Source organism: Chiloscyllium plagiosum, chromosome 3 (assembly GCF_004010195.1).
Source record: "Chiloscyllium plagiosum isolate BGI_BamShark_2017 chromosome 3, ASM401019v2, whole genome shotgun sequence".
NCBI lineage: Eukaryota > Metazoa > Chordata > Chondrichthyes > Orectolobiformes > Hemiscylliidae > Chiloscyllium > Chiloscyllium plagiosum.
In genome coordinates, this window is record NC_057712.1 from 113,191,480 (window position 1) to 113,204,655 (window position 13,176).

The following is a 13,176-nucleotide window of genomic DNA, read 5'->3' on the forward strand; positions in this document are numbered from 1 at the left end:
AGAGGGGAAAGATATAAAAGAGTCCTAAGGGGCAACGTTTTGACACAGAAGGTGGTACGGGTATGGAATGAGCTGCCAGAGGATGTGGTGGAGGCTGGTACAATTGCAACATTTAAGAGGCATTTGGATGGGTATATGAATAGGAAGGGTTTGGAGGGATATGGGCCGGGTGCTGGCAGGTGGGACTAGTTTGGGTGGGGATGTCTGGTCGGCATGGACGGGTTGGACCGAAGGGTCTGTTTCCATGCTGTACATCTCTATAACTCTATGTTGTGTGCCAGGGAATTCAATGAATGTGATTTATGTTTCAGTTCATGCTTGTAACATAATATTTATCTTGAATCCATTACTATGGTTTTACTCTACTCAACAAATCATAAATAATTAATTTCATTTTAATTATTTCTACCTTTTTTAGTAGTCGTAGATAATCCTACTAACACTGATTACCAGTTATTGAATGCTTTTGTTCAACTGTTTCTATAATTTAGATATAGAGAAAATACATCACAGATGGAAGACTGTGTAGGCTGTGCCACACTGTATTTTCTGGTACAATTTTGCTGGATAGGTGGGGTAGACATTTTAAACAAGCAAAATAAGAGACAAAGGTTAACGCAATTAATGATATAGTACTGTTGGTTATTTTGTTCTGCTGCCTCTGGCTTCGCATCACAACCTCAGAGCGAGAGTCTATAAACCTATTCCTGGTGATCCAGTTGCTGCAAAGTTAATTTTCATTCATAAACAAAAATCTGGAAGAACTGCGGATGCTGGAAATCAAAAACAGAAATTGCTGGAAACATTCAGCAGGTCAGGTAGCATCTGTGGAGAAACATCAGACTTAATGTTTTGGGTCCGATGTTTTGAAGAATGGTCACTGGACTGGAAATGTTAAACCTGATTTCTTTCCACAGGTGCTGCCCGACCTTCTGAATTTTTCCAGCAGTTTCTGTTCATTCCTAATTTTCATTCATATTTGAGATAAATGAGGAATTTAATCAATGTGAATTAAGAAACAATTGGAAGGGAAAGTGGTTGGCTCACCACCCACTTTATAAAGCCAGCCCTGTCTTCAAATATACTGGGGGGGGGGGGGGGCTGGGTATAAAATTCAGTCCATTGAACTGTTACCAATATTCTTTTACCTTCGATCAGTGTTATTTCGTTAGCATTTTGTAATTAGATTATAAATCATTCGATATAATTGTTTCCAAAATCATTTTGTAGTTAATGGATTGTTGGTTAGTTCATTTGAACACTGAAATATAGAAAACCCCTGATATGACACATTCTTCAAATTTAATTTATTTTCAGAACGTCTGACTATTTTCCTCATAAAAAGAATAGTTTTTACTCATTTGGTTGTAAAAACTCAATTTATAGTCTGTGTTCATTTTATATCTCAACATAAACATGTTAGTGTCGTTATGAATTCAGCAATTATATTTTCAAATTGAGTGGTGTAATATACTTTGTGACTGAAATTCCCAAATACAGAATAAAAGGACATACATTTGAGTCAGAAAAATTAACCAAATGGACGTATTATTTATTTCAGATTGGTCCAGTGAACCCTTTCAGGACGCAGCAGATGGCTGCTCCTCGAAATATGCTGTCTGGATATACTGAACCTGCCCATATCAATGATTTCATGTTTGAGCAGCAGAGAAGGACGTTTCATACCTACGGTAAGCTCCAACTATTTTTTTGGAAGAGGTTGCCTGTGATGTGTATACTGCATTGTCTGCAGTCTTGTTTGTACTGTCTGTGTCAAGCAAGTCCTTTAAAACAATAGTCGTCCAGAGCTAATCTCTTATCCAGTTAATTTGGACAAATATTATGCTAATTACACATTACTTCTGGTATGGAGTACAGGAGTGAATGGTTTGTTAGTTACAGTCTCATTAAGCTTTGGGGTTGGGAAATATGGGAGTCATTCGATGGAATCTGTTATCAATGTTGTGGTTTTAATCTTCTGGTTCAAGCCTATACATCAATAGCTGAATCCCAGTTCTGCGGACAAAATCAGTGAAAGAGTTGAAGCTGATTCTTCTCTCACTTTGAAATGTCACTTGTTAAGTGATCAAGAAAAACTGAAGATTTTTAGAAGGAATTTGATGAGTGCAATAATGTATCAACTAAACTTTTGTCCCAATGCTGACGGGGACTGCAGGAGTTAATGTCCTGTAGACAACAGAGAATGCAACTGGGATTAGGACTGGACAAGTTTGCAGTGTGGAGAAAGCAGTCTGTAGATAGGCCCATAGTGGTAGGAAATTCCAGGTACTGTACTTTTTCATATTTTTTTAGACTCATATGGACATATCCATTACCTCTTTTCTTCATTAACATTTTTTGTTACTCTAAAAAAAGTGAAGAACAAAATATAAATTACCTTCTACAAATCCAAAAGCAAAATACTGCAGATGTTAGAAATCTGAAATTAAAATAGAAAGTACTGGAGTAATCCAGCAGGTCTGTCAACATTTGTGGAGAGACAAACCAAACTGGTATTTTGAATCCAATTTAAGTAACTAATTAAAATATAAGTTCTGTTCTCCAGATCTGAAAAGAAAGATGGAAAAGTGTTGGGTTTTATTCTGTAGAAAAAGGTGGGAGGAGCAAATAGAGCAGAAGGTCGGGGAAATGTGGAGTGTGAGATCACAGGTGTCACATAACAGGCAGAGGGAGTGTTAATGATGTAGAAAAGGGAGTTTGATCCAGAGTAGGTGTTAGCAGTTGAAAGCAAAACCAAGAAATCCAGAGATTGTGGGCTGGGGAAGGTGAGGGCAAAACAGAGGTCAGAGTTCATGGTCTGAAGTTGTTGCATTTAGTATTGAGTTCACAAAGCTGTAAAGCATCTAAGCAAAAAAAAAGGAAGTGCTGTTTCTCCATCTTGCATTGGCTATCACTTGAACATTACAGCAAACCTTGGATAGAAATGTGAGGATGAGAACAAAATGGTGTATTGAAATGGCATCAGCCAGAAGATCAGGGTCATGTTTATATGCTGAATGGTAATAGTTACCCAGTCTGTATTTGGCCTCACTAACGTACAGGAGACCACATTGTGAGCAGCAAATACAATACAGTACATCGGAAGAAGAACAAGTAACTAGCTGCTTCACCAGGAAGAAGTATTTGAGGACTTGGACAGTGAGTAGGAGGAGATCAAAGGGCAAATGTCACAGCGATTACATGGGAAGGTAACAGGGTAGGGAAGGGATGGTCATGACAGCAAGTTGAAGGTAACCGAAATGGGGCAGGACAACCATGAATAACAATAAGGAGGAGAAAGTGAGGACTGCAGATACTGGAGATCAGAGCTGAAAATGTGTTGCTGGAAAAGCGCAGCAGGTCAGGCAGCATCCAAGGAACAGGAGAATTGACGTTTCGGGCATAAGCCCTTCTTCAGGAATGAGGAAAGTGTGCCCAGCAGGAGGCCAATAACAATAACAATAAGGAGGCCAATGGGATAGAATGTGATAACATGAAAAATGGATTGGAAACTATTGAGGGCTCTGTGCACAAAACAGTGCAGAATCCTTGGAGTTTATACGTTCTCCCAGAGTTTCTGCTGGGTGCTGCAGTTTCCAACCACAGGCCAAAGATGTACAGGTAGGTGGATTGACCATGCTAATTTGACCAGTTGAGTCCGCAGAAATGCAGGTTAGGTGGATTAGCCATGGTAAATGCAGGGTTTCGGGGATAGGGTAGAGATGCTCGATCTGCGTGGGATGCTGTTCTTTGGGGGTGGGGTGTCATGCATGATAAGCCAAATGGCCTCTTTCTGCACTACAGGGATTCTATGATTCCATGAAGGAGAAGGAAAATGTTTTGCAGGTAACCATTGTGGAAGCACCGTCATCACAATAGATAGGATGGAGAAACTGAGAAAATGGAATGGAGTGCCTACAACAAACAGAGTGTGAGGATCGTGTCACATGCAGCAAAAGTAGCCTCTCATGTCATCTCCACCTTTCAATAAGATCATGGCTGATCTGATTGTAACTTCAAATCTGCATACCCATCTACCTCAATAACCTTTCACCCCATTGCTTAAAGAGGAACCGTCTGCCTCTGCCTTAGAAATAGTTACTACAAGAAAGTGTAATCAAGGTATCTGTGGGAGTCATTGAGTTTGTAATGAATATCAGTGAACAATCAACTCAGAAACCTCTAGATCTTCTAACAATGAATCTCCTTGCAAGTTTTGATATGACTGTTGGGTGTTATCTGCACCATATGTTCAGTTGAGACAGTGTTGTCATCGCATATTCCAATTGAGACTCCTCTTCGAGAGATTCAGCATTCATTTTCAAATTATATGTAAAGGACTATCTTGTGTAATTCAGTACTGCTGGCTGCTAAATTTAAAGGTGCATAAAGGACTTTGCTTGCACGAAAGGACAAAATATAAACAAACCTGAATGTTTTGGTATTGAATACATTAGCATGTTGAATTTCTGAAATATTGCAGTGTATGAATACTGGGGGCAAAATGCAAAGTGTGTGATCTTCAGTATATCTGACTTGTTAAATCACTGGAAACCTGTGACTCTTAAATACCCACACACTAAATCGGAGCAAAAGTAGACTATTTGATCCTACAAGCCTGCTCGCCATCAGTAACGTCATGGCTGATCTGTTTGTGTTTCGAATTCCACATTTCCATTAACCCCCAATTACCTCTGATTCCCCTGCCTAATAACCCTTAATTTTAAAACAGTAACCCCTGGTTCTAGACTCACCCACAAGAGGAATCATCCTTTCCACTTCTACCCTATCAAGATCATTCAGAATCTTACACATCAACCAACCACTCCCCGCGCTCTCTCAAACTCCAGTGGAAACAAGTTCAGCCTGTCCACTCGATGCTCATAAGCCAACCCACTCATTTCCGGTTTTAGTCTACTAAACCTCCTCTGAACTACTCCAAATGCATTTACATCCGTCCTTGAATAAGGAGACCATACACTGTTAGAGCTGTGGTCTCATAAGTGCCCTGTATAACTGAAGCATAACACCACCTTTATGTTCAGTTCTTCTCACACATAACAGATACTAATTAATGACATGCTATACCTGTATATTAAGATTTTATGGCTTGTGCTCTGGAACACCTAAATCCTTATGCACCTTGGAATTCTGCAGTTATTCTCAAAGTAAAGCTTACTGTTTTATCCTTTCTGCCAAAATTGATTATTTCACATTTTTTCACATTATACTCCGTCTACCAGACTTTTGCCCACTCACAACTCATCTATACACCTGCAACTTCCTTATGACTTCTTCACAACATACTTTCAAACCTCTCTTGGTGTCACTTGGGAATTTAGCCACCATGCCTTTTCTCCCTCATCCAAGTTATGAGTGTAAATTGTAAAATGTTGAGGCAACTAGCATAGATCCACACAGCATATCATGCTACTCAGGCAAAGACTAATTTATACCAACTCTTTGTTTTCTGCCTGCCAGCCAATCTTCTATCCATATTAATATATTATCCCCTACACCAGAGCTTTTTTGTCCCTGCAATAACCTTTGATGTGGCACCTGAGCAAATGCCTTCTGGTCATTTAAGACTGCTCCCAGTTTCAGCTAATATCCCTTCTGTTATTTGTGATCTTGTTGTTCCTGGTAATCTGAATCCATGTTGATTAATATTTTTGTGTTAATATTCGTATTTAACACTCTCCTTTTCTTTATTAATTTAGCCCGTCCTTTTGTTTTTCATACCTTTTCTTATACTTTAGCTTTGTAAAAATTTAATTTCTGCAGATCAGTAATCACAGTTGTAAAATATTATTGAAATAACAAGTGTAAAATGTGACCTTACCAGTTAATTTGTCCTGGATCATCTGAATTTGAAATATGATCAAGCTATTAGATTAGATTAAATTAGATTCCCTACAGTGTGGAAACAAGCCCTTCAGCCCAACAAGTCCACACTAACCCTCCGAAAAGTAACCCACCCAGACCTGTTTCCCTCTGATTAATGCACCTAACACTATGGGCAATTTAACATGGCCAGTCTTTGGATTGTGGGAGGAAACCGGAGCACCCGGAGGAAATCCACGTAGATACGGGGAGAATGTGCAAACTCCACACAGACAGTCACCCAAGGCTGGAATCGAATCTGGGACCCTGGTGCTGTGAGGCAGCAGTGCTAACCACTCTTGCCACTCTTTTGTCCTCGCACAAATCAGACAGTCCCCTCCCCCCACCCCAGTACATTCATGTATGCACAATAAAAACAACTGCTGTTTTTTCATTTTTAAATAAAAATGATCTTGTTACATTTGAAAATACAGCATTACTAATGATGCTTTGTTTTTAACTTGATACATTGCAAGTCTTAAAACTAGACAATTAATATTCTCTCTAGGCGTGAACTATATCCCAAAAGATTCCATGCAGGCCGCACAAAAGTAAGCTCCTGTTCTTGCACAACCAGGAAGACAACAATTTGAAGGTCTCCACAATCTTGCATGCAGTACAAAAGAGGCTACGTTCTAGCATTTACTGTTTTTGTCTCTGGTATTTTTATGATGCCTCCCTGTCTTTCCCTAGTGCAGATTTCTGATCCTTCCCAATATGTGCCGACCGCTTAACAGGTAACCTGTCTCTTAAATACAGGTCCTACTGTTAAATTCTGCAGGAACTTTGAAAAATCAGGTTTTCTTTTCTTGGTTACTTGACTTCACACCAGCTCACTATGCTCCAATTCCCTCCCCACTCCTAACTGTTAATAAGTTTTCCCCATGTGTTGTTCTAGTCTATAACTATTCTCGTCACTATCAGCACTTTGACAAGATTATGTCATGTTCAGTAATGCTGCTCCCTAGGCCCAAGTCTAATATGTTTGTTGTTGCCTCCTAGCTTTCATATTCTGTATTTCATGGGATAGAACTGAATTCCATTAGCTTTTTTAAAGGCTTTATCAAGTTGAGCTGCTGCCATTAATGTTCTATGATCATATTCGCTCCAATTCCTCTCATGCTGGGAGTGTATTTGCTGACAATGTTTTCCAAAACAGAACTTTATAATTCACATTGCAGAAATAAGCTCTGGTATGGTAAGTTAATACGGTAATGTCTCAACATTTGTATCTTTTTCCGTTTTTAACTGCTTCCCACTTCCTGATGAATGTAGGTTTTCTTTTACTGGGGTACCCAACAGGCTTTAGTTAAAGTATAAGTCTTGATAATGAATGTCAATTGCAGTTTACTGCAAGATCGGTACAGTTGTGATTGATCCTGACTTTGTCTAACATTTACACGTGCACATTTCCAACAGAGCTTGGTGACTAACAATCAGAAGTGAACATCATAGAACTATTTACCTTCACCACCACCCCACAACCCCCCCATCCCCCCATCCCTTTCAATTTCAAGATTATCATTGCAAGTTATAGTGTTCTTGTCATCATTCCCAATGAGGTCAGATAACTTCAAAAAAATGAAAACACATGAGACTGGGGATAATGTGCTAACACTGATAGAGAACTGGTTGACAGACAGAAAACAAAGAGCAGAACTAAATCGTTCTCTTTCTAAGTGGCAGACAGTGATGAGTGGGTGCAGAGATCAGCACTTGATGTCAGTTGCAGTTTACTGCAAGATCGGTACAGTTGTGATTGATCCTGACTTTGTCTAATATTTACACGTGCACATTTCCAACAGAGCTTGGTGACTAACAATCAGAAGTGAACATCATAGAACTATTTACCTTCACCACCACCCCACAACCCCCCCCCATCCCCCCATCCCTTTCAATTTCAAGATTATCATTGCAAGTTATAGTGTTCTTGTCATCATTCCCAATGAGGTCAGATAACTTCAAAAAAATGAAAACACATGAGACTGGGGATAATGTGCTAACACTGATAGAGAACTGGTTGACAGACAGAAAACAAAGAGCAGAACTAAATCGTTCTCTTTCTAAGTGGCAGACAGTGATGAGTGGGTGCAGAGATCAGCACTTGGATCCCAGCTATTCACAATATATATTAATGATTTAGATGAAGGAACTAACTGCAATATCTCCAAGTTTGCAGATGACTCAAAGTTTGATGGGAGGATGAGTTGTGAGGCAGATGCAGAGATTCTTCAGAGTAATCGGGATTCTATGATTTGGACAAATTGAGTGAGTAGGCAAATGCATAATGGATGAAGTATACTGTGAATAAATGTGAGGTTATGCACTTTGGTAGCAAAAAGAGGAAGGCATGTTATTACCTGAATGGCAATAGATTGGAAAAAGGAAAAAGTACAACGAGACCTGAGTATCTTTGTATGCCAGTCAGGGAGAGTAGGCATACAGGAAGGCAGTAAATGGTATGTTGGCTTTCAAGCGTGAGGATTCAAGTAAGGAAGTAGGGATGTTTTGCTACTCAAGGGGATTAAACATATGGAGAAAACAGGAAAGGATACTGAGTTGAATAATGAGCTATGATCATATTGAATGGCAGGGCAGACTCGAAGGGCTGAATGGCCTACTCCTGCTCCAATTTTCAATGTAACTTGACTCTAAAGCTCAGGCAGTGACCTTTCTATTTTCTGTGTCTCAACTTTGAACAAAATGAAGAGATTTTCTGGCATCCAACATTTAAAACTTTCTTGCAACTAAACTTGTCAAAGCAACATTGTACAGCATTTAATAATGGGACATTGCACCAGAGGGAAGATTGAAACTAAAGTCCTTTAACCCAAGTTAGCCTCAACCTCCCATTACAGAAAGAGTCTATTTTCGCTCTTTAAGTCGAGATATTTATATTTGTCTATTATTCTGTTTCTCTTTGCCATATTCTTTGCCAGGGTTCCAGCTGTAACCTAGAACTCTGTTGCTGCTGACATATTAAAAGGCCAGTTGTTCTACATTGGTTACACTAGCTATATTGTGTGGTTCTTTTGTAAATAGGGCACAGAAGATCAGCTGTTTTCTGGTCGAGTTCAATGAGATAGACTGGTACAGAAAATATGATGCACATCTGAGTGGCCCCAAGACAAGTTAAAGTATTGATTTTGTTTTTCCGAATTTTGACATGTCAAATGTTCTTGATTCATGATGGCAATTTCCATCCACATACTAGCAATCTACAAAGCAAAACAACCCGCAATTCCATCCACATACTAGCAATCTACAAAGCAAAACAGCCCGCAATTCCATCCACATACTAGCAATCTACAAAGCAAAACAGCCTGCAATTTCCACGCCCACACACACACACATCCTGATCTTTCCAGAATTTTGTGTTTTTATTGTCTGATTCTCTTTACTTTGCCTGAGCAATTTTTGTTGATCCTGATCTTTCTTCAGAATTTTTCAATTTCTTCCTCTGCGGTTGGCAATCTCTCTGAATTAGATCATTACTTTAGTATTGATCTGTTTCAATTTATGGGTACTGTGTTGTATTGTGAACTTGTACCTCCTGGGAATGGGGCCAAGATTGCCCAAACATGTTTCAGTCAGTATCTTACAGCTAGAAGAGAGGAGGTTTTCAGAAAATAAAATACAGAACTGCAAATGCTGGAAATCTGAAACAGAAACAGAAAGTGTTGGACGAACTCAGTAATTTTGACACTATCCTGGGTGGATGATGCTTTATAATATCAGTAAATTATTAATCAAGGGTCCTGGGTTTGAATCGCACCATAACAGATATGGAATTTGAATTCAATAAAAATTTGGAATTAAAAGTTTGATGATGACCACAATACCAGTATAGATTGTGCTTTTTAAAAACAAATTCTTGTTCACTTGTGCCCTTTAGATAAGATGCTGCTGTCCTTATCTGGTCTGGCCTACATGTGACTGCAGACCCACAGCAAATGTTGGCCAGCCAGTGACATCCACATCCTATGAGTGAAAAAAGCAAAAAAATCCATAGAGCAAAAAATAAAGCCAGTGTCCCGAGTTCAGTGACCCTTGTCAGAACTTTCATGTTGAGACTTTGGTTGTGCTTTCCTGCATTCTGTTCGAACCCAGGTTTCTGAAATTCCCAAATTCCCATTAAACCTGATGGAAGAAATGGGTGCCCTGCTGGCTGGAAGGTTTGTTTCAGCTAGGGGTGTGCCTTAGGGATCAGTGTTGGGACCGCAATTATTCACAAGTTACATAGATGATTTGGAGTTGGGGACCATGTGTAATGTGTCAAAGTTTGTAGATGACGCTAAGATGAGTGGTAGATCAAAGTGTGTAGAGGACTGCGAACGTTGCAGAGGGACATAGTTTACGTGAGTGGGTATAGGTCTGGCAGATGGAATACAGTGTTAATAAATGTGAAGTCATCCATTTGAGTATATTGTGAGCCAATGGCCAGTAGAATTGAAGTCATCCCTTCCAAATAAGAGGTGCTTTGTTAGATGTTGAATATTTCATCCATAATTTTGGAAAAATCGGCAATTTTAGGTCCGCAGAATCTTTGTGCAATAAAAAGAATTATTACTTGAATGCTGAAAAAATTGCAGCATGCTGCTGTGCAGAGGGACCTGAGTGTTCCTGCATGAATCTCGCAAGGTTGGCCTGCAGGTGCAACAGGTAATTAAAAAAGTAAATAGAATTTTGTCCTTCATTGCTAAAGGGATTGAGTTTAAAAGCAGAGAGGTTATGTTGTAGCTGTACAGAGTGCTGATGAGGCCACATCTGGATTACTGTGTGCAGTTTTGGTCTTTCTTGAGAAAGGATATACTGGCATTGGAGGGGTGCAGGGGAGATTCACTAGGTTGAGGGGGTTGGCTTATGAGGAGACACTGAGTAGACTGGGATTACATTCATTGGAATTTAGAAGAATGGGGGGAATCTTATGAGGCCACATCTGGATTACTGTGTGCAGTTTTGGTCTTGAGAAAGGATATACTGGCATTGGAGGGGGTGAGGGGAGATTCACTAGGTTGAGGGAGTTGGCTTATGAGGAGACACTGAGTAGACTGGGATTACATTCATTGGAATTTAGAAGAATGGGGGGAATCTTATAGAAACATAAAATTATGAAGGGAACAGATAAGATAGAAGTAGGGAGGATGTTTCCACTAGTGGGTGAAACTAGAACAAGAGGGCTTAGCCTCAAAATTAGCAGATTTAGGACCGAATTCTTTACCCAGAGGGTCGTAAATATATGGAATTCCCTGCCTAGTGAAGTAGTTGAGGCTACTTCACTGAATGTTTTTAAAGCTAAGATAGATAATTTTTTGAACAGTAAAGGAATTGAGGGTTATAGTGAGAGGGCGGATAAGTGGAGCTGAAGCAACAAAAAGATCAGCCATGATCTTACAGAATTGCACAGCAGATTCGAAGGGCCAGACGGCGTACTCCTGATCCTAGTTCTTATGCTCTATTGTTTATTGGTTGGGATGAATAGTAATTAATGTAAAAGATCGATAAGTTAGAAAAGGCATTTTGTGCATCAGGCTCATTCAGTTATTCAAGACCAGGTTTTGTCTGCATTGTTTTAAATTCTTTATACCTGATTCTTCTGGGATATTAATTTGCTTTTTAATTAAGCCAAGAATTTGATCCACATGTTTTAATACACCAGCAGAGTAACCGAGGCAAGGTGGTGCTTTTACCCACCCCTGATAAATTATTTTGGAAAAATCGGCAATTTTAGGTCCGCAGAATATTTGTGCATTAGTTTTGGTGATCAGGGAAGATGACTAAGGGAAAAGGGCCGCAAGGATCACAACCAGCAGGGCATTCCCCTGCAGCAACGAACACGCCTGCAGCTGCAGGGTTGATTCTGCAGACATTCCTTTGGACAGCAGGGCCTGGTCTCTGAGTTCATGAAACTCCAAGAGAAGATTGAATCAGCGATGGAGGACACCTGAACCAGGCTGGAACCGATCTCGACCAAGCTGCAAAAGCATGAGCAGGAGATCCAACGTCTCAGCAGCGCGTGGAGGAGTTAGAGCAGCAGGCCGCAGCTTCAGAGACCACGGCAGAATCTTCAGTGGGTCGGGTTCAGGCCCTGGAAAGGCAGGTACGGGCCTTAGTGGAGCAGTTCGACGACCTCAGATCCACATCGTCGGAAGAGCATCCGTCTTACTGGGCTGCCAGAACGGGAGGAAGGAGGTCAGTTAGTCAGCTTTCTGGAACAATGGCTCCCGCAGTTTTTGGTGCTGCAAGTTGTGGCGGGCTAGGTGCAAGCCGAGTGGGCCACCGGGTCGCAGTGCGCAGGCCTGGATCAGACCAGCAACCTCTGACTGGTGTGAGTGTGACTCCAGCACTTTAGAGATAAGCACTAGAGAGATAAATAAATGGTGTTGGAAGCTTCCAGACCACTGAGGAAGAATCCACAGGGCCTGATCTCCAAGGGATCAAAAAATTATGTTTTTTCAGAACTTTTCTGCGCCTGTGATCTGCATGAAGAAGACCCTTGATGAAGTAAAGAAGAGGCTGAGAAACTTGAATATTCAGTACTCTGTAAGGTACCCAACAGTGCCCCCTTGGCACACCTGCTTAAGTTTTTAACGAATGCACTTTCCAGGTTGATGGCCCTTGGAGTGTGCCGCATGATTATAGAGGGAAACTTCAATCGTCTTCTGGACCCTGAGGTAGACAGGATGCCCCGGGGTCTCCCAGGCACCTCCCCACAATCCAAACAACTGGTGGACTTGGGTGGGGAGATGGGGCTGGTAAGTGTGTGGAGATGTCTTCACCCTGAGGCTAGGGATTTTACCTTCTCCAGTCCACACAATTGCCACCCAAGAATTGACATGGTTTTTGCCCGACCGGCCTTTTTGGATTCGTTACTGTCCTTTAGAATTGGGAACATAGTCATGTCTGACCATGCAGCAGTGTATGTATTTGGAGGTTAAGGCCAGAGGTAATGGGACAGGTTTGCGGCATTGGCGCATGAATCTTTTTCTCCTGAAGGACAGCTTATTGAGTACTTTTCACAGGAATTTAACATTTTCTGGGATATTAATTTAGGTATGGCTAGTGACCCATTGGTGCTCTGGGAGACTGCCAAGGGGTTTGATTATATTTTTACTCGGTGACCTGGAAGCAGCAGAGGGGAGAACAATAGCGTATGCTTGATGTCACGTTGAAGGCGGCAACTGAGACGGCATACTTTGATAGGCCATCTGTTACCAAATAGCTGTGGATTATAGCCCTCAGGGCTGCTCTGAAATCTTCGCTCACCCAGACAGCAAAGAGGGAGATCTCCTT

At 40.8% G+C, this 13,176-nt stretch overlaps 1 protein-coding gene across 1 annotated transcript in view; it reads left to right on the forward strand.

The window, feature by feature from the left end:
* Positions 1–13,176, forward strand: part of cdc40 (cell division cycle 40 homolog (S. cerevisiae)) — a 131,530-nt gene that overhangs the window by 30,937 nt on the left and 87,417 nt on the right. Inside the window, exon 3 of the mRNA XM_043687120.1 lies at positions 1,562–1,691. Within this exon, the coding sequence (XP_043543055.1) occupies positions 1,562–1,691 (130 nt within the window). The remainder of the gene's footprint in view (positions 1–1,561; positions 1,692–13,176) is intronic.